Genomic DNA, 22,468 nt, shown 5'->3' with positions numbered 1-22,468 from the left:
ACATCTGTTTTATCTGCTGACCTTCCAAAAGAACCATACACATAGTAACTTAGCCAGAAACACACTCACTGGAATCATTGGTTTTTAACATGTTGTATATAGGTTGTAAAATCTATAAAATGCTATTGGGTAGTAAAACCTATAAAAGACTTTGGAGAAAAATATGAGTGCCTGGCTGTTGTATTGTATCATATCAGAATGATTTAACACATCATTTGGTGTGTGAGAGAAATTAGAAAATTGGAAAAATGTGTAAAAAATTAGCAACATGCATGTAACTTTACTTATAATGAAATCTTTTGTACATAAAGTAAATGAAAAATTTCGGGGAAGTGGATAGAGCACCTTTAACTTTTACAATTTGTGTTTTAGATGGACCAGTCTTACAAACCAGATGAAAATGAAGTTCGAACTCTCTTCGGTCTTCATTTAAGCCAGAAGAGAAATAATGGTGTCGTCGACAAGTCATTATTTAGCAATGTTGTTACCAAGAATAAAGATGTAAGTTGGGAAGTATCTGAACTGACTGCTAGTAACTTCAGTTGGTCTATTTTCAGGACTTAGGAGCTTTACATTTATTAAGATCTGGATTTAGAACTGTTTTATATGCACACAGCTGCCTCATCTTTGAGTCATCAAATAAGCTTTGGAGTTTAAGAAATGAATCAAAGGCCATGTTAGATGCTTCCATGCGTATGTACATACTAGAGTTATGTAGCTTCAATCGTACATAAATGAGATCATGTGTTCCATAATCTGTCTCCTGTAACTTGCCTTTTTTCCATGTACTAGATTAGGCTACAAATGTGTTTTTGTATCAATAAATACAGATGCTGGGTGCGGTAGCTGACGTCTGTAATCCCAACACTTTGGTAGGCCAAGGGGCAGATCTCTTGAGCTCAGGAGTTAAGACCAGCCTAGCCAATGTGGTGAAACCCTGTCTCTAGAAAAGTACAAAATTAGCCTGGCGTGGTATCTGCACCCATAGGCCCAGCTACTCGAGAGGCTGAGGTGGGAGGATTGAATGAGCCTGGGAGATTGAGGCTGCAGTACCACTGCACTCCAGTCTGGGTGACAGAACAATACCCTGTCTCAAAAATAAATGCGTAAGTATTCATATCTTTATCTTAAAGTCCATATGGCAGTCAGTCCATGTGTAGATGTACTATGATGGATATTTTTCTTATTTTTACTTTTATTATTTTTGTTTTAAGAGACTGGGTCTCGCTCTGTTGCCCAGGCTGGAGTGCGGTGGTGCGATCATAGCTCACTGCAACGTGGATCTTATGATGGATGTTTAGATTGCTTACATTTTCAGTGCTATGATCAATGTTTTTATATAGACAAGTTTTTGGACTTGTGCTCTTTGTTATCTTGTAGTAGGTACATGTTCCTAGGATAATGACGGTGATTTTTGTGTTTTGGATGTATTATCTCATTTAACACTTAGATCACTCTTCAGGGCTGACTACCATTGTGTCTGTTGTGAAGATCACAAAATTGTACCATAGAGGACAGTTAAGAAATTTGCCCAGAGTTGTACAATAAAGAATGGACAAGCTGACATTTATTTTCTGGAGTATCTTAACTGGGCCTTAAGTTCAAAGGATGTTTTTCCTAGGTCTAAAGTAGGCTGTGCTTGTTTTTCAGTACTTTGAAGGAATCATTCCATTGCTGTCTGGTCTGTCTGGCTGATGGCCTGGAATTTTTTTATTGAGTGCTAGGCACTGGGTATGAAAAAACTGTAGCAATATTTGGAGGGCTGGATGGTGTTATGTTTTTCTCCGGTGTGGACTTGTGCTTCTGTTGGGCAGATAAGGTGTAGGAGATATCTTCATTCTGTGAGGAATTGTTGAGCTGATAGGAATTTAGCCTTCAGTCTTGGTGAGGACTGGTTTGTTTATGGTTCACTCCTGCTCTCCTGAATCCCTAAATATCTACTGCTGTACGCTGAACTTGGTTTTTGTCCCTTAGTCCTCTAAGACTGCCAAAAGTTGTGCTCAGCCAATGTACCTTTTAGTTTATTGCATGCAACTTGGAAAATACCTTGAGGAGAAAAGCAGACGGTCAGGCCCGTTTCTTCCTGCTTCCATTTTCTCTGTGATCTTTGCCTGTTAGTACTCGCTGTCTATCCTCTCTGCCCAGCTTTTCTGTTCGTTACTAAGAGAGAATTGATCTCTTAACAAGCTATTTGCTGTAACAGAAGAAGATGGGGGCCTTGCTCCCAGGTCTGACTCCTGTGGCCTTTTCAGTAGAATTGCTGGAAATAAGCCTTAAAATCTTTATCCAGAGAGTTCTGTCTGTTGATAAGCATACGATGATTAACACATCTTTTTTTGTTTGTTGATTTAATGGCTATTGTTTTATTTCTGTCTTTGACAATTAATGGTGTCCTGAAGTAAAGAAACATGTAGGCATACATAGAAATATCTTTCAGCCCTTTGGAATCCACTCTGGTTGGTTCATGTACTTTGAAAAATACCGAATGGATATTGACCTAGATTCCATGGTACCATGTTGAGAATTGTGCCTACCTACTGAGAGTCTTTTTTCCTAAGGTTTGTAGATACTGGATTCATTAATAATTTAGCGATCTTGATAGGTTTTGTGCCTCTGGATATTTTTTTACAAGGGTGGTGGCTATGATCTTAATCGTTTATCTAAACTCTCTCCTTGCTTCATGTGAATTCTTAGTAGAAATTTGGAAACTTAAGGATGAGAGAATGATAGCTTTATTCTCCTTTCTATTTTACCCCTGTCTTTTAAGTGGATTTTGTTAACATTCCAACCTCAGAATTATTTGTCTGGAACCATTTCAGTCCTGAGAAAGCCACATAGGTGGACAGAATGTTTATTAATACTGAACATGTTTGAATTATTTCCTCTTCTCCCATTTTTCTTAAATAGTGCTTTAATTGTTTTAACTATTTGTAGCATGTTTCTAAGACTGGATTCCCTTATTCCCAGTCCACTGGCATTTCTTATATTCCTTGATCCCAACCCAGGATGCCAAGTGTATTAGTTTTTATCGCCCTGCTATGAAGAAATTCCTGAGACTGGGTAATTTATAAAGATAAGAGGTTTAATTGATTCACAGTTCTACACGGTTGAGGAGGCCTCAGGAATTGTACAATTATGGCAGAAGGCACCTCTTCACAGGGCGGCAGGAGAGGGAATGAGTGGAAGCAAGAGAAATGCCGTACGCTTACTGTCAGATCTCATGAGACTTACTCATTATCATGAGAACTGCACGGGGGAAACTGCCTCCATGATCCAGTTACCTCCACCTAGTCCCACCTGTGGACATGTGGGGATATTGTAATTCAGGGTGAGATTTAGGTGGGGACACAGCCAAACCATATCACCAAGATTATCTTTGGAGGTCTAGACATCTATGAAGCTGGCTGTTGCTAATAAGTTTTCTGGGAACCAAAGGAATCAGATTTATAGTTGGTGACTCAAATAGCAGATAAAGATAAAAGATATGTAACAATAATAATACCTTAGAGTAAATTCTTAAGAAATCCTAATAGCTTTTTTAAATTAACTTTTAATTTTGAGGTGAAAGTTGTAGGTTCACATGCAGTTGTAAGAGTTCCCATGTAACTGTTACCCTATTTCTCCTAATGCTAGCATTTGTTATACTACAGTACAATTCTACAACCATGCCATTGACATTGATAACAGTTGAAGATACAGGACATTTTCTGGCCGGGTGCAGTGGCTCACGCCTGTAATCCCAGCACTTTGGGAGGCTGAGATGGGCGGATCACGAGGTCAGGAGATCGAGACCATTCTGGCTAACATGAACGGGGAAACCCCGTCTCTACTAAAAATACAAAAACTTAGCCCACCTGCTGGCGGGCACCTATAGTCCTAGCTACTTGGAAGGCTGAGGCAGGAGAATGGTTTGAACCCAGGAGGCGGAGCTTGCAGTGAGCCCAGATCACGCCACTGTACTCCAACCTGGGCGGCAGAGTGAGACTCTGTCTCAAAACATAAACAAAAAATTTAAAAAACGTAAAGATGTAGGATATTTCCAACACTACAGTGATCCCTCATGTTCTTCTGTAGCCAGGCTCACTTGATACTGCTTCCATCCCCTCCTTACCCTTGGGCAACCACAAATCTGTTTTTCCTTTCTGTAATTTTCATTCATCGTGCATTCATACACAGTTTTTTTTTTGTGTGTGTGAACATAAGGTTTTGTTTTTGTTTTTGTTTTTTGGGGAAACAGGTTCTAACTCTGTTGCCCAGGCTGTAGTGCAATGGCGTGATCTTGGCTCACTGCAATCTCCGCCTCCCTGGTTCAAGCAGTTCTCCTGCCTCAGCCTCCCAAGTAGCTGGGATTACAGGCACGCACCACCACACCTGGCTAATCTTTGTATTTTCAGTAGAGACGGTGTTTCACCATGTTGTTCAGGCTGGTCTTGAACTCCTAACTCAGGTGATCCACCTGCCTTGGCCTCCCAAAGTGTTGGGATTACAGGTGTGAGCCACTGTGCCCAGCCTAAACATAAGTTTTTATTTCTCTTTGATAAATGCCCAAGGTTGTTAATTGCTTTGTGGTATGGTAGTTGCATGTTTACTAAGAAACTGCTGAATTGTTTTCTAGAGTGGCTTGTACCATTTTGTATTCCCACCAGCAGTGGATGAGTGATCCAGTGTCTCTGCATCCTTACTAGCTTTTGGTATTGCCACCTTTTTGTTTTGTTTTGTTTTTTTAAAGACATTCTAATACGTGTGTATCAGTATCTCACTGATTTTAATCTGCATAATGGCTCATGATGTTGAACAGTTTTTTGTGTACTTATTTGCTACCTGTGTATCCTTTTTGGTGAAATGTCTCTATGTCTTGTGCTCATTTTCTAATTAAATTTTTGACTTAACTGAGTTGTTTTGTTTTGTTTTGAGATGAAGTCTCGCTCAGTCACCTAGACTGGAGTGCAGTGGCACAATCTTGTTTCACTGCAGCCTCCACCTCCCAGGTTCAAGTGATTCTCCTACCTCAGCCTCCTGAGTAGCTAGGATTACAGAAATGCGCCACCACACGTGGCTAATTTTATATTTTATAAAATATAAAATTATCATCCTTCTTTTCCATTTGTATTCATGCTTTATACTAAAGATAGTGATATTTTTGGGTGTTACTCTTGTTGTTCTGTTTGGTCCGGTAACTCCTAATGGTTTTTGAACGGTTTCTACTTAAGTTATTCTAAACAAAAGAGAAAATGATCCTAATTCGATTTTTCCAAACAGTCTTGGCTGTCCGTTTGCATCATAATGATTTGTGATGTCGATGAAACAATTCTCCGCATTGGTTCTGAACATAAATTTTACCATGTCTCCAGATCTTTAAAAGTACTCTGGTCAAGAAAATATTGTTTGTCAGTTTTGGAATGGGTATGGTAGTTCTTACCTCATGTGATATAAAAAGATTTAATCCACAATTGCTGCAGAATAACATTAGTTTGTTTCTGTGGATGCATTGTGCTAAGTTCCACCATAAATGTGTTAAATATTTAAGTAAATCATGGTAGTGTGTAGTAGAAACAGTTAATTTCCCTCTGTCATTTGAGAGTTATAACTATGTCGTAGGTCTTTTACATTAAATAGAACTAAGAAGCTTAAAGTTGGCTGGGTGTGGTGGCTCACACCTGTTGTAATCCTGGCTCTCTGAGAGGCTGAGGCAAGTAGATGACTTGAGCTCAGGAGTTCGAGACCGGCCTGGCCAACATGGTGAAACCCCATCTCTACTAAAAATACAAAAAGTAGCCAGGCATGGTAGTGTGCATCTGTAATTGAAGTATGAGAATCTCTTGAACCCGGGAGGTGGAGGTTGCAGTGAGCCGAGGTAGTGCCGTTGGAGATGTCCCATTGTGTCTGGGAGACAGAGTGAGATTCTGATTCAAAAAAAAAACACAAAAAATAACATTTAAAAAAAGAAGCTTAAAATTAAATGAGTTTAAAAGGCCCCATGCGATTTACCATTGTGTATGTGTTTCAGTTGCCAGAGTCAGCCATCCGAGACCTCATCGTAGCCACCGTTGCTGTCAAGTACACTCAGTCTAACTCCGTGTGCTACGCCAAGAACGGGCAGGTAAATGGGCTGTTGGACTTGCCTTCAGGGGACTGTTGTTTTACGAAATTATATTTAAGCATCCGTCTGCCTTAGATATTGGACAGCCTAAAAGGGAATACTTGCCAAGTGTTTCTCTTTTGGGTTTGTCAGTGTTTTCCTCAGTACCCTGGTGGGCTGTTAAAACTAATGATGATCAGAAAATATCTTTGGAACCAGGTACTTGGAACCAGGTACTCAAATTAGTTGTGCCGCTTCTTGCCTGGAGTAGGTTGGCACATTTTGGATTAGTGAGACTCTAATAGCTGTTACAAAACTGGATTATTTACTCTTCTTTTCCCCCATTGGTAGTATTTCCAGGGAAGAAGAGGTAAGTTATGGTACTGCCACCTGCCAGCCTATATTTTTGCAGCCTGCAGGGTATTTTCACATTATTTCTTAACGTTGTCTTATCAAGAATCTGCTGAGTAGAAAGACTGCTAGACTAGGAGTTAACCTGATCTTTAAAAAAATCACGTTTGTTGAGGCATAATTTGTATATACTGTAGAATTCACCTTTTTAAATGTACAGTTTGACCAGTGTTCACAAATTTCACAGGATGTGACCGCTGCCGCAATAAAATACTGAACATTTCTCACTGTGTGATGTTAAGCAAGATATTGAACTTCTTTCCTAGTGTCCCGAGCCTCAAAATACAAGATTGAACTGGTTCATCTCTGAGGTCTCTGCTAGCCTTTTCTTCACACGGTGTCCTGAGCTTATCTCTTGGCATTTGTTAAATTATTTGGCCCACACGTGATGGGGAGGCAGATGGATATGAATTAGCCTGTGGCCTGGAAGACCCCAGATTGCCAATCTCTATAGTAACAAAATCCTGGGACATTGTGTCTACTGACGTCAGGTTCTAGGAAGTTCTGTAAGTCCATGTAGAGTGAGTCCTTTCCTGATGTCCAGGTGGAGGCGGCTGCACAGGTGTTTGTGGTCTCTTTTGTTCTCTTGTAGCTGTGGGCAGGGTTGCCAGCAGCTGTGCTCAGAAAGAGATGGACTGTTGGGCAGACAGCTGAGGGGCTGTTCATTATAGGAACTAAAACCAGAAAACACACCTGTGCATTTGAGTCCTTGGTGCTTAGAATTCAACCCATAGAAATAGAGGAAGGAAGGAAGAATATTTGTACCTGGTGGAATTGTTTCTACTTTTAGCTACCCGCGTCAGATCCTTATCTCAATTTCTGAGAGTTGATATTTTAACTGTAATTTATACACTGGGGCAAAGACTTTCAAATAACCATAGTTATTTTTGTGGTCATTGGTTTTATTTATTAGTTAATTATAGAGACAAGGTCTTGCTCCGTTGCCCAGGCCAGAGTACAGTGACATGATCATAGCTCACTGTAGCCTTGGACTCCTGGACTCAAGCGATCCTCCCACTTCAGCCTCCTGAGTAGCTGGGACTACAGGTGTACGCCACCACTCCCAGCTATTTTTTTATTCTTTTTTTTTAGAGAGATGATATGTTGCCATCTTGCCCAGGCTGGTCTCCTGGGCTCAAGCGATCCTTCTCTCCTGGCCTCCCAAAGTGCTGGGATTACAGGCATGAGCCAGTGTGCCCAGTGTTGGTCATTAATTTTAACTTTTTTTGTTTTTTTTTTTTGCCCTCAAGCCATCAATTTTATTGAATTGTAGAATATTAATAGTCAGGTCACATATCACTGAAGAGCTATAAATAGTAGTTATAAACCTCTTATTCCCCTCCCTTTTAATGACTTAAAAATTATTTATATTTCTCTTGTTTTGGCCTGATATGTTCCTCCACAAAACTAATAAATAGGTTTTAGAGAATGTGCACAGAAGATCCTTTTGAGAAGAAAGTGTTGTTGGAAGAGGTGTTCACTTTAATGTCTGCGTTCCTCAGGTTATCGGCATTGGAGCAGGACAGCAGTCTCGTATACACTGCACTCGACTTGCAGGAGATAAGGCAAACTATTGGTGGCTTAGACACCATCCACAAGTGCTTTCGATGAAGTTTAAAACAGGAGTGAAGAGAGCAGAGATCTCCAATGCCATCGATCAGTATGTGACTGGAACCATTGGCGAGGTGAAGGACTTGTCATTGGGTTCTGGGCTGTGTTAATATTCATTTCATCCCTTTATGTGTAACAGATTTTAGCTTCATCACTACACAGAGAAAAAGATACTTTCCTTGAAATTCTATGGTGTCTAAAATTGATCATTGAAACTTCTTACACATTTCTCATTTTCTTCTGTCTCATGTAACTTTCTTCATTGTTTTTGACCCTTTTCTGAAGCCACAGACCTCTGTCTTTTTAAGTTGCAGCCTTTGTGTAGGTTTGTTTATTGTACTTCCCCTGTTGATTATAAGCTTTTGATGACAAGAACTGCTTTTCACCTATGTCGAGGTGTCTGCCATCGTGTCAGGCATGGTGCTTGCTGTCCGACGGGTCTGTATTCAACATTAAATACAAATTGCTTGACGGCAGGTAACTGTAGAGTCTTCTCCCACCACATTTTCTACATGTGCCATTAATAACTTGATATATTTTGTTACATTTCATGTTCTTCTGTTTGAAGAAGGTATGTGGGAACATGACAATTGCAAACGTTAGGTAGGTAGCCTGCCAGAAGAAAAGATCTAGCCCAGTTTCTGGACATATTACGTGCCTAACAAAATGCTGGATGGAAAATAGAAGCCTGCTAATCAAATAGTAGATGGTCTTCTGAAGAGCCAATTGACTACCCTCAGATTTTTATTCAGGAGCAGGAATCAACATAAGTGTCATTGAAGAATGAGGCTGCAGAATGTAACTGAAGTAGTTAAAATATCTTTTTTTTTTTTTTAACTTTGATACTTGGATTTTTCTGTTTGATATTATCAGTCAACCCCTGCTACTGGTCCTGGAAGAGTCCTGGAAGTGAACAAGAGTAAAAGTACATCAAAGCTAAAACATCACCCAAGATAGAAGCACCTTGTAAAATATGATGAACTGTCTTAGTCTGTTTGTGCTGCTATGACACAATACTGCAGGCTGGGTAACTTATAAACCATAGATATTTATTTTTCATAGTTCTGGAGGCTGTGAAGTCCCAGATCAAGGTACTGGTGGGCTGAGAGTCTGGGGAGGCTGATCGTCTGCTTCCAAGATGGCACAGCCCTCTCTGGAGAGGACAGACGCCGTGTCCTTACTTCACAGAGGGGGCAAACTTCCTCTGAAGCCCTTTTATAAGTCCCTAATCCATTCATGAGGGCCTCACCCTCATCGCCTAATAACCTTCTAAAGGCCTTACTTTTTAATACTGTTGCATTGAGGATTAAGTTTCAACATGAATTTTGGAGGAGATAGATACACACACTCAAACCATAGCAAATATGAATTGTGTTTTGTCTACAACTGCTTTTAGATTTAAAATAATTTTTGTATAAATGTAGTTATAGAACATTCATCCTCATCTCTTTCCTAGATTGGCTATGGAGGGGTTTTATTTGAAAACTGAAAACCCTTGGAATACAATTTTTTATTTGCCTTCTTTGCTACAGTACTATCAAAGCAGTAGATCTAAATTAGACAGTAGTCTAATTAATAGACATAAAGTAGTAGATACGAAGTAGATTTAAATTAGAGATTTTAAAACAGTGTGTTTTTTTATGTAAGTAGCTTAGCCAAAATAGAAAATTATATATATACTTGGAATAAACTGATTTAGAAAGTAAAATGGTATTTATTTGGTAAACTTAGAATCACTTTTTTTCCTTAATGAAAATGTTTCTAAAAGCATCAGAGAGATTCTAGATATGTGAACTTCCATGTAAATAATGGTCATTATTTACAGTTAAGTTCTGGCCGGCCACAGTGGCTCATGCCTGTAATCCCAGCACTTTGGGAGGCTGAGCTCGGCGGGTCACGAGGTCAAGAGATTGAGACCCTCCTAGCCAACGTGGTGAAACTCTGTCTACAAAAATACAAAAATTAGCTGGGTATGGTGGTATGCTCTTGTAGTGCCAGGTATTTGGGAGGCTGAGGCAGGAGAATTGCTTGAACCTGGGAGGTAGAGGTTGCAGGGAGCCGAGATCGTGCCATTGCACTCCAGCCTGGTGACAGTGCAAGACTCCATCTAAGATAAATAATAAATAAATAATAATAATAATAAAAAAAAAGAAGTCCTAGGAAAAATGCCCAGGTGCTTTCTGGCATGGTGCTTTGCACCAGATGGGACTAAAGACAATGTCAGACTAAGCTTCTTCCTTTCTCTCTCCCCACATAGGATGAAGATTTGATCAAGTGGAAGGCATTGTTTGAGGAAGTCCCTGAGTTACTCACTGAGGCAGAGAAGAAGGAGTGGGTTGAGAAACTGACTGAAGTTTCTATCAGCTCTGATGCCTTCTTCCCTTTCAGAGATAATGTAGACAGAGCTAAAAGGGTAAGTATGGAATTGGGTGCATTTGCCTAGAGTTGAGCATTATGTAGAAACTGTTTCAGAAATCCTGCTTTTGATTTTTTAAAGGTGTGGTAAAGTGATACAGATTGGTAATATTCAGAGAACCATTTGACTTCTCCATTGGGTGGATGGAGAACCCATATCCTGTTGTTGTTCTGCCTGTTTGAGTGGATCTTTGTTAGCATATGCTTTTTAGAGGGGATTTTGAGTTTTGCAGGTTTTTGCATAAAGTTGCGTTTTGAAAATCAATTCCCCCAGAGTGGTGTGGCGTACATTGCGGCTCCCGCCGGTTCTGCTGCTGACAAAGTTGTGATTGAAGCGTGCGACGAACTGGGAATCATCCTCGCTCATACGAACCTTCGGCTCTTCCACCACTGATTTTACCACACGCTGCTTTTGGCTTGCTTATGTGTAGGTGAACAGTCACGCCTGAAACTTTATGAGAATAACTTTTTAAAAAAATAAAACAGCACCTCTTAATCACTGGACCCATAGTGTTTGGTAGTTGTGTTTTATGTTAAAGATACGGCTCTTTCAACTGACACATGACACGTAAATGAGGAATTCCAGAGCACCCCTGCCTGCCGGAGCTCAGCCTGTCCCACAGCACTGCCTGTGTGAAACATAAACATTCATGGGAACCAAACGAACTGAGGAGCCAGAGGACATGGCACAAGTGTCTTAAAGCTCCATGTTTCCTCCTAGGGGAGTCTTCTCATGTTTTTTTTTTTTTTTTTTTTTTTTTTTTTTTTGTATTTTTTTGAGATGGCAGGTCTCGCTCTGTTGCCCAGGCTAGGTCAGCTGACGTGATCTCGGCTCACTTCTAACTCCGCCCTACCCAGGTTCAAGTTGATTCTTCTGCCTCAGCCTACCCGAGTAGCTAGGGATTCCAGCATGCACCACCATGCCTGCGCTAATTTTCGTATTTTTTTTTTTTTTTTTTTTTTGAGCACGGAGTCTTGCCTCTGTCGGCCCAGGCTGCGCAGTGCAGTGGCCGCAAATCCTCGGCTCACGCAAGCTCGCCTCCCGGGTTCACGCCCTTCTCCTCCTGCCTCCGCCTCCGGAGTAGCTGGGGACTACGGGCGCCCGCCACCACACCTGGCCGATTTTGTTTTTTTTCGTATTTTTAGTAGAGATGGGGTTTCACCGTGTTAGCCAGGATGGTGTCGATCTCCTGACCTTGTGATCCACCCACCTCGGCCTCCCAAAGTGCTGGGATTACAGGCGTGAGCCACCGTGCCTGGCCAATTTTTGTATTTTTAGTAGAGACAGGGTTTCACCATATTGGTTAGGCTGGTCTCAAACTCCTGACCTCGTGATCCACCTGCCTCGGCCTCCCAAAGTGCTGGAATTACAGGCGTGAGCCACTGCGCCCGGCCCTCATGCCATTTATTTTTAATCACACTTCTGAGAAGCTTGGTTGTCTACTTTTCAAACAAACAGCAGATTGGCACCTGTGAACTGGAACCTTAGAGGGGATTAGTAAGTCTTGCTGACACCCTGTATGGATAATCTAATGCATATTTTTCTTGGTGCTAAGTGAAATGTTTCCCAGAATTTCAGCAGCCGTAGATTCACTCTCTGGAGCTACATAAAAAATGTAGTCAATGTTCAGTGCTCAGAAATTGTACCCAATATTCCAATTACAGACTTATCACTGCAGTGGGCACAGTGGGAGGGCAGTGCCTTCCTTCGTCAGGACAGCCCTGTGCATCTGTGTGTCCTGCCTGTGTGCTTCTGACCATTCCCATGCATTGCACCTGTGTTCAACTAAAACGCTTTGCCATTGTTCACCTTGACTGATGAGTCCTACCCTCTTCCCAAGTCTTTAACCTACCCCCCCCTTGCTAAATAAAAATTTCTGAAGTTTTTTTCTTAATGGTCATGTTTCTAATGTATTTCTGCATCAGCTAGTTTTCCAGCCCCTGCATAGTACCTGCCCACGTTGAAACAAGGCTGACCTGTGTGATCAGTAAAACACTGCAGAAAAAATACGACTTTTGAGGCTAGGTCCTAATGCATTGCAACTTCAACCTTAGTTTTTTGGATTACTTCCTCTAGCATAAGCCAAGGCCACGTTGTAAGATTTAAGCAGCCTCCACAAAGAGAGAAGCCATCTTGCTTACACTTGCTGCCAGCCATATGAGTGAGCCACCTCAGAGGTGGATCCTCCTGCTCCAGTCCCAGGCAACATCTGGCTTCAACCTCTTCAGAGACCTGAGCCAGAACTGCCCAAAAGAGCTCTTGAATTCCTGACCCAGAGATACAGAGAGATGCATGCTGTCGTAAGCCACAAAGTTCTGGGGTAATTATGTAGCAGTAAATAGCTAATACAGATTTTGGCTTATAAATTGAGTGTGCATTGTCTTTTTGATGGTTCTTTGGCTTGACCAAAGGTTAACATTAAGGGTATGATAATGGGAACAGGCTGGGCAATGTGTCTACTTAGTCTATAATCCTAGCACTTTGGGAGGATCGCTTGAGGCCAGGAATTCAAGACCAGCCTGGGCAACATAGCAACATCCTCATCTCTAAAAATAAAAAGGAAAATTTTAATTAGCTGGACGTGGTGGCTCGTGTTTGTAGTATTCTTCACATAAATGAAGAATACATAAATGGAGAACATACAACTCTCTTGCAGAAGAATTCTAAGTAATTTACCTCAACACTCCACCTTTAAGATGGGCATAACTCCCAGTCCTTAAGTGTGGCCTGTACACAGTGACTTGCTTGCAAAGAGGAGAGTATAGAAATGGGAATAAAATAGTAACTACAGTGGAGAAAACTGACACTTTCTCAGCCAGATGATCAAGGTCAACATTGATCATGTCATGTTGCTAGGAAATACCTCAAAATGGGAGAATGGCACTTTACCTTTTTGGTCTTCTTTCCAAGACCCTGTACTCTCAGCTTAATCCTGAGAAAAACATCAGATATAACCTAGCTGAAGGACTTTACAACATACCTTCCTGCTGTCAAGATCATCAAAAAGAAGAGAAGCATGAGAAATTGTCATGCTTAGAAGGGCCTAAGGAGACGTGATGACTAAATACAGTGTGGTATCCTGGATAGCATCCTGGAACAGAAAAAGGACATTAGGTAAAAACTAAGAAAACTTAAAATGGTTAGTTAATATGTATCAATATTGGTTCACTCATTGTAATAAATGTACCATGCTAATGTAAAATACTAATAAAAGGGGAAATTAGGTGTGATGGATCCTCACAATTTTTTCTGTAAACGTAAAACTTAGAAAATAGGCTGGGCGTGGTGGCTCACGCCTGTCCCAGCACTTTGGGACGCTGAGATGGGCGGATCACCTGAGGTCAGGAGTTCAAGACCAGCCTGGCCAACATAGTGAAACCCCGTCTCTACTAAAGATTCAAAAATTGGCCGGGCACGGTGGCTCACGCCTGTGGTTCCAGCACTTTGGGAGGCTAGGGTGGGCGAATCACGAGGTCAGGAGATCAAAACCATCCTGGCTAACATGGTGACACCCTGTCTCTACTAAAAAATACAAAAAAATTAGCCAGGCGTGGTGGCAGGCGCCTGTAGTTCCAGCTACTCGGGAGGCTTAGGCAGCAGAATGGCGTGAACCCGGGAGGTGGAGCTTGCAGTAGTGAGCTGAGATCGTGCCACTGCACTCCAGCCTGGATGACAGAGCGAGACTCCGTCTCAAAGAAAAAGAAAAAAAGAAATGCAAAAATTAGCCAGGTGTGGTGGCACGTGCCTGTAGTACCAGCTGCTTGCAGGGCTGAGGCAGGAGAATTGTGAACCCGGGAGGCGGAGCTTGCAGTGAGCTGAGATCGCTCCACTGCACTTCAGCCTGGGTGACAGAGCAAGACTCCGTCTCAAGAAAAATAAAAAAATAAAAAATAAATTAAAGTCTTAAAAATGAAAAGCTTATTTTAAAAAGTATGTAACCACATTCTAGTATCATACTAAAAGGATAAGTCATTTTGGATGTTAAATACCCAATCACCTTTAGATCTCACCCAATGGCTAGTTTTTTGTTTTTTGTTTTTTGTTTTTTTCAGTTTTTTGATTGTGCTACCCAATCCTGGTACATCCATTGCATTTGATTGGCATATCTCAAGTGTCTTCAACAACTGGTTTCTCCTTTTTAGATTTTTTTCTTGCAGTCGATTGACTGAAGATTTTTGGTCCCATAGTTTCCCACATACTGGACTGTGCCATTGCATTCCTGTGATGTCGTTTAGTTTGTGCCTCTGCTCCTTTCTTACACATTGATAGCTGTAGTTAATGTAAATTTTTTTAGTTTGATTTATTGAGAATTTAGAAAAAGGTTTTGAAACTTCCCTCCGTGAGGATGAGTTTTCCAATTTCTTCCTGCAAGTTTATACATGTTCACTTCATACATATTTGAGGCTAAAAACATGGACACATGTTTAAGGTTATTACTGATTTTGGTTTTGAGTTTTCTTTAATGCATTTTGTCAACCTTTCCCTTTGCACTCAGCCCATTTGTATTCAATTATTGATAATATTTGAGGCCTATTTTTACTATCCTATAAAGTTTGACCCACTTTTAATTCCTTTCTTCTCCCCCATCACCCCTACCCTACCCCATTCCAAACTGCTGTTGATTCCTGGACTTGGGGTTACATTTTCACTTAGCCTTTTTTTTTTAAGACCAAACTAAAGTTTCTATTTACCTTCACTTCATGTATCTATTGCAGTGCCTATAGTTTCTCCTCATGTGTTAACTGTGTGTGGTGTCTCTGTGGTGAAGCTTCTGAGACCTTATATGTCTAAGGTTTTTTTTTTTTTTTGAGACAGATTTTCGCTCATGTGGCCCAGGCTGGAGTGCAGTGGCGTGCTCTCAGCTCAGTGCAACCTCCACCTCCCAGGTTCAATCAATTCTCCTACATCAGCCTCTCGAGAAGCTGGGATTATAGGTGCACGCCACCACACCCAGCTAATTTTTGTACTTCTAGTAGAGATGGGGTTTCACAATGTTAGCCAGGCTTGTCTTGAACTCCTGACCTCAGGTGATCTGCCTGCCTTGGCCTTCCAAAGTGCTGGGATTATAGGCATGAGCCACTGCACCTGGCCAACTAAGGATATTTTTATCATGCTTGTATATTTGAATTCATTTTGGCTATGCTTACAATTCTCGGTTTTAAATTCTGTAATACTTTAAAAACACTGTTCAGTTTTTTCTTGCATTCATTGTTGTATTTAAAAAATCTGATGTCAATCTGGTTCTTGTTCCTTCTCAGGAAACTTTTTTTTTTTTGAGACAGAGTAGTTCCCTGTTGCCCATGGCAGGCTGGAGTGCAGTGGTGTGATCTCCACTCACCACAGCCTCTGCCTCCGTGGTTGAAGCAATTTTCATGCCTCAGCCTCCCGAGTAGCTGGGACCACAGGTGTGCACCACCACACCGGCCAATTTTTGTGTTTTTAGTAGAGATGGGGGTTTCACCATGTTGCCCATACCGGTCTTGAACTCCTGACTTGAGGTGATTTACCCGCCTCAGCCTCCCAAAGTGCTGGGATTACAGGTGTGAGCCACCACGCTTTCTCAGGAAACTTTAATTTTTTCCTGGGTATTTTCAAGCTTCTATAATGTGTCTAGGTGTGGGTGCTATTCGTATTTCCCTTTGTTGGCACTCTGGGTTTTTCATTCTAGGAAACTTATTCCTGTTATTTGTGCTAATATTTCCTCTCCCATTTCTTCTCTCTGTGGTGTTTTATCCAAATGTTAGCATTTCTAAGCAATTCCTATATCTCTTAGCCTTTCTTTTATATTTTATATTTCATTTTCTTTTATTCGTCCCTCCAGATTTCTTTAGTCTGGTCTTCTAATTTACTCATGAATTCCTACAATGTAGCCATTCTGCTGTGTGTCCTGTCTATTGATCTCTTTATTTCAGGAGTTATATTTTTCACTTCAAGTATTTCTGGCTTTCTTTTCCAATTGTTGGTATCATCTTTCTAGCTTTGTTTGACTATTTCTACTTCTGTTAGAATCTGTAATCTAGTATGTTACTGTTCTTTTAAAATCTCTTTACTCAAGTGTTGTGATATGTTGGCCTGTGAGCTCATTTTCCCTAACACTGGCTACCCAGCAGCGTGTGCTTGAGATAGACCAACTGATGCACTCCTTGCCAGCCCCAAGGGGTTCAGGAAGGACAGGTTTGAATGAACCCTGGGGAGGAGCACCCAAGCAGCAAAAACAACCATTCTTCACTCTAGAAGACGACTCAGTTTAGGGCTGTCAACAGCTTCTTTCTCATTTTACCGTCTTACTTCCCTGCATTATGCCAAAAAAAAGTGGTGTTCTGCCTTAAGCGAAAGTGCCACCCCTCACACACAAGCACACTCCTGGGTTCCTCATGTTTTGCTCTGTGAGGTGGTGGTTTCCTTTATATGTACTCAAGTTAATGTTGGTGGACGTAGCCAGTAACCAAGGAAGTTGAGCACTTTGGGAGGGTCTGGAGCTGGAACCCCATTAACGTATGTGTCTAGTACAATTCAATCATTTGAAATGTCAAGACTGGAGTTTCACTGGTGTTTAAGTGAAATGCATAATGATCTTATGTCTCTTGTTTCCATGGTACTGAAGGACAGAAGATCCATGATGTAACAATGCCCTGACCAATACCAAGTGTATTTCTATTGGGGGATTCCCTGGGCATAGGGAAAAAACAGTCCATGAAAGGGATCCTCTACTCTTCCTCCCATTGCCTTGCCCTTTGACACCTGCTTCTCTCCAGGCCACCTTTCTAAATAAAGCCGAGCCTATGCCCCTTCCTCAGAGCACAGAACCCTGCAGGCCTTTAAGCTCGCAGTGCCTTCCATTCTTGGACATTTTTATACCTTATTTTTGCCAAGCACTGTGCGAGGCACAACTTTATCTTTAAAAGAAATTACAATGAAGTATGCATATAGAAAAGTGCATGAAACTTGTACCATTTAAAGTATAATTTTTAAGCAAACACCTGTGTCACCACCAACCAGGTCAAGAAGGAGATTTTGCTAGAAGGCCCCCACGTTCCTGTCCTTGATCACAACTCCATCTTTCCCTCAAGGAAATTGTCTTTGTGCCTCTTAGGACAATCACTACCTTGTTTTGCCAGTCAGTAGGTGGGCCATCTTGGGCACGTAGCTTAACCCTCTTGGAGTTTGATTCTTCTGTAAAATGGGGATGGATTCACTCCTCCAAAAGGCGGAGTAGCTTCTGGCTAAAAGCACGTAGTCTATAAGGTTCAAGTCCCACTTCTGCTACTTACAAGCTATGTGATATTTAGTGATTCACTTTGCCTTTCCTTCAATTTCTATTTGTAGAATGAGATGAGAACAATACTGACCTCTTAAGAGTTGCTCTGAAGAGCAAATGAGTTAAAATATTGTGGGCACTTAAAATACCACCTGAGTCATGATAAATACTGTTTCAAAAAGATGCTAATTATTCTTTTCATAATGCTTTTGTGTATATGGAAGCATAGGAACTAGTGGAAGATAACCTGTGGAAATTACTATGAAAAATAATAAGTCTGTTTATGGATAAGTTTGTTTCAGTTTCCAAATTGGTAGCCACAAAGTTTCTGAGTTCCTTCAACCTTCATCTACTCTTACCCCACATCTCTTCCTCATGAAGGAGCAAAATTAGATTTTCTATAACTAAAGTGGCATTTCTTAAGATTTACATAACGTAAAATTCACCATCTTAACCATTTTAAAGTGTATTGTTCAGCGATTTTCAGTATATTCACAAAATTGTGCAACAATCACCATTGTCTGTTCCATAAAGTTTTCATCACTCCAAAAGGTAAGTCTTAGCCATCACTGTCCATTTCCCCTTCGCCCCAGCCCCTGGCAACCAGAAATCTACCTTTTGTTACTATAGATTTGCCTATTCTGGACATTTTGCATAAATGGGATCACACAATATGTGCTCTTTTGTGGCTGGCTTCAACTTAGCATAATATTTTGAAGGTTTATGTTGTAGCATGTACATTCCTTTTATGGTCAATTATTTCATTATATGGAGATACCACATTTTGTTGATTGATGAACATTGGATTGTTTCCATGTTTTGGCTATTATGAATGATGCTGCTATGAACATCTGTGTGCAAGTTTTTGTGTGAACATAACGTTTTCTGTTCTCTTGAGTATATGTCTAGGAATGGAACTGTGAAGTCGTATGCTGACTGTTTAACATTTTGAAGAGCTGCCAGGCTGTTTGCCACAGCAGCCACACCGTTTTACATTTCCACCAGCAATGAATGAGGGTTCCATTTCCTCCACCATCGCCGTACAGTTTTGAGTCAAAAATAGCTTTCCAGCACTTGGCTCAGCATCTTACATCTGAAGCTGAATTACAGAGATAGACAGGTTTCATTGTAAAGTCCTGTCCAGCATTCTCCTGGCAAAGGCAGTGCTTCATTCTAGAATGAAATGACCATTTACAAAGTACCAAGTTGCAAAGGGCTCAGTGGGAGACTGCTTGGCCTTTGACGAATTTTTGCCTAAGGGAGCCTGCTGTGGTGGGTAGCTTCAGGGCAGTTGACGCCAACCCCAGTCCATCACTCGGGGCTGGCTGCCTTGTACGGCTTCAACCAATGCTAGTTTCAGTCCTTTGGGGGCCCCACATGAGCTATTTTAGAGATAAATTTGGCTTCTGAGATTGTTAAAACCTGTATGTCTCTAAAGAGTAAGTAAAAAAGAATTCAAGGAAATGTAAATCACACTTTAATATCTCATACCTGACTCTACTGAGGAGTGTTAAAAAAGGAATTTCCCATTTGGGACTTTCAGCTGAAGCCTCGTTTCTCTTGCCCTTTTATTACATATTTTGTTCATTTGTAATTTATATAGGTTTCTGTTTGCAATTCAAATGGAATCTTTAATGAGGATATGGAGTGAAATGATGTGATAATGAAAACAAAGTGCTTTTCAAGTATAAGTGCCATATATTCTTGAAAAACCTTTCTTAGTTTCTGCAAGATCATCTTTGTGTTTCTTCTGCTTTATCAGCCTTAATGGTAATCTTTAAATGTTTCCAAACATGGGAAGTCCCAACAGTGATCTTTTTTTTTTTCTTTTCTTAATAGTTGAATTGTCTCCTTTGAAAATGGGATTTTTTAATTGTAACCTGCCACATTCCCTACCACAGTAATGGGAACTTACTAAATAGGAAGCAATTTCAGCACTTAAATGTGCTGATGTGATGTTTCTTAATCACTTTAATGAGTTTCATACCACTAGAAATGGAATAGAAGTTTCAATGGAAATATAATTAAATAGAAAAGTCATTTCCTATACTTGTAATTTTCCCCTGATCATTTCTTTATTCACCTCCATAGAAAGGGTGCCCTACAGGTGTATAGCGATATTGTTATACAGACTTATTTGCATAATTCACTTAGGTTATTAGAGCTGAAAACAATATAAAACATAATACATTTTATTACAAATCAAGTGTAGCAAGGCAATGTAAAACTTTAAAACGATATTTCTTTTAAAATCTGATTAATATTTACTAGTTTTACCTAATTTTCCTGAATTGTCAATTTCTTGCCTAAAATAGATTTTCTTTTAGCAATGCCTTTTCAATCTTGCCTGCTTAAAATAATGCTTGGGGGAAGCAATAACCTGAATCAATAAAAACGGCAAAACATCTTCGGAAATAGTTGATTCTCCTGTTTGAGATCAGGAGTAAACAAACTGTTTAGCAGGGAGCTTATCAAGCCATGCTAAAAGTGTCAGCTGACACAAAGTAAGATGCGTTAGATTGAGGTTATCATACCATGGGGTTTCCCTAAGACAAAACTCTATACTATACTATTTGCTGAGAAATAGTACGAAAGTTTTACCATTCTTGTACTGTGATGCTAAAAGAAAAGGCCATGTAAGTGTGTTTAATTTGCTATTCGTTGAATTCATAAATTTAATGTATTGCTTTGGAGAATCCAACAGACATTTTGGAAAGGGTGGCATTTTTCCTGACCTTAAGTGGGAAACTCGAGGTGTTTTACATTTCAACATAAAAGTAAAGGGGCTTGCTATCCATTTAGTTAATACAGTCCAACTTAAACTGCATTTTTTTTATTTTTAATTTTGAGATGAAGTCTCACTCTGTTGCCTAGGCTGGAGTGCAATAGCACGATCTTGGCTCACTGCAACCTCCGCCTCCTGGGTTCAAATGATTCTCCTGTCTCAGCCTCCCAACTCATGGGGACCACAGGCATGTTGCCACCATGCCTGGCTAATTTTTTATTTTTTTTGTAGAGACAGGGGTCTCCCTATGTTGCTCAGGCTGGCCTCGAACTCCTGAGCTCAAGCAATCCTCCCACCTCGGCCTCTCAGAGTACTGGGATTACAGGTGTGAACCACCATTCCCGGCCCTTACACTGCATTTTAGGTAAATATTTTTAGGTTTGTAGTTAGGCAAGTGGTTTGAAGCATCATCAATCTCAAACCATAGCTGCTCTTTCCTTATATTTTTAGATATCAAGGCCTTTAAGCAAGATTCAGATGAAGGGCCTGCTTTACCAGCTCACCTATGAATATGGAGGCACCAGCTTACTTTCTGCAGCACATGTGTCTCAGGGGGTTGTCCCTTCCCACAGTGTATAGATTGGTATTGAGACAACATTCTGTCTCCAGGGTGCAGTGATGACCCACATATGTGAGACAGTCATTTACTGTCACCTTTATTTTGTACTTTCTGTGGTTTCTAAAAAACATACAGAGCACTCTCTTGCTGACTATTGGGCTGATAAAGCTGAAAGATCAGTAATGTTAAATAGAAGTCCAGGGTCTGGGTCTGTATTTTGCTAAGGAACCCTCATCTGAGCTTCATTCCCTGTAAAATTAAGCTCTAAAACCTCCCCTAAATGAGATGGCTAAATGTCAAAGCATTTTGTAAACTGTAAATCAATTCAAATGTGAGTTAGTATTTTTTTTTTTTTCAAATGAACATGAGGAAGTATCTTTCTGTATTTAGTTTTAATATTCTTTGCCAGGTATTTATTGATACCTTCTTCTCACCTTGACGACTAGCTATATTTTAAAAGGCTGCTTTGCGGTCCGGGGCGGCGGTGGCTTCCAGCCTGTAATGCCCAGCGCACTTTGGGGACTGACATGGGCAGATCACGAGGTCAGGAGATCGAACGCATCTGGGCGACTAACATTGGGTGAAACCCCCATCTCCTACAGTAAAAAATACAAAAAAATGGCGTAGCCGGGCGGAGGTGGCGCGGCATCTGTATCCCAGCTACTCGGGAGGCTTGAGCCAGAGGATGGGCGTAAACCCGGGAGCGCGAAGCTTGGAGGGGGGTGGGAATTTGGCACCGGCCTCCCGCCCGGGGGGCCGGGGGGGGATCTGTCTTCAAAAAAAAAAAGTGCTTTCCATGTCTTGTTTATTATGAGCTACTAATTTTTTACTAATTAATAATTAACTATTTGCAGTGGCACTATTTACTATTCTGAATGTCACATTTATTTATTTATTTATTTGTGTTTTTTGAGATGGAGTCTTGCTCTGTCCCCCATGCTGGAGTTCAATGGCACAATCTCGACTCACTGCAACTTCCACCTCCTGGGTTCAAGCCATTCTCCTACCTCAGCCTCCCGAGTAGCTGGGACCAAAGGCACCCACCGCCACACCTGGCAATATTTGTATTTTAAATAGAGACAGAGTTTCACCATGTTGGCCAGGCTGGTCTCAAACTCCTGACCTCAGGTGATGCACCTGCCTCAGCCTCCCAAAGTGCTGGGATTACAGGTGTGAGCCACTGCGCCTGGCCTGAATGTTAAATTTAATCCCAAAGTTTGTTTCCTCAATGTTAAATTGAAAAAGAAATGACCTTTACAGATCAGGAGTAAACAAACTGTTTGGCTGGGAGTTTATCAAGCCATGCAAAAGTGTCAGCTGACCCAAAGTAAGACATGTTAGATTGGGAT

General features: G+C 40.9%; 1 protein-coding gene across 1 annotated transcript in view; it reads left to right on the top strand.

The window, feature by feature from the left end:
- The window catches only part of ATIC (5-aminoimidazole-4-carboxamide ribonucleotide formyltransferase/IMP cyclohydrolase), a 37,364-nt gene extending 26,344 nt beyond the window's left edge, over positions 1-11,020 (top strand). Inside the window, 5 exon segments of the mRNA XM_017893526.1 lie at positions 373-501; positions 6,008-6,100; positions 7,993-8,175; positions 10,359-10,514; positions 10,791-11,020. Coding sequence (XP_017749015.1) covers positions 373-501; positions 6,008-6,100; positions 7,993-8,175; positions 10,359-10,514; positions 10,791-10,910 — 681 coding nt within the window. The 3' untranslated portion in view covers positions 10,911-11,020.
- Positions 11,021-22,468: the final 11,448 nt, after the last annotated feature.

This window comes from Rhinopithecus bieti, unplaced genomic scaffold (assembly GCF_001698545.2).
Source record: "Rhinopithecus bieti isolate Rb0 unplaced genomic scaffold, ASM169854v2 scaffold_23918, whole genome shotgun sequence".
NCBI classification, from domain to species: domain Eukaryota; kingdom Metazoa; phylum Chordata; class Mammalia; order Primates; family Cercopithecidae; genus Rhinopithecus; species Rhinopithecus bieti.
Note: the sequence above shows the minus strand (reverse complement) of the source record. Positions and strands in the feature narration are given on the sequence as shown.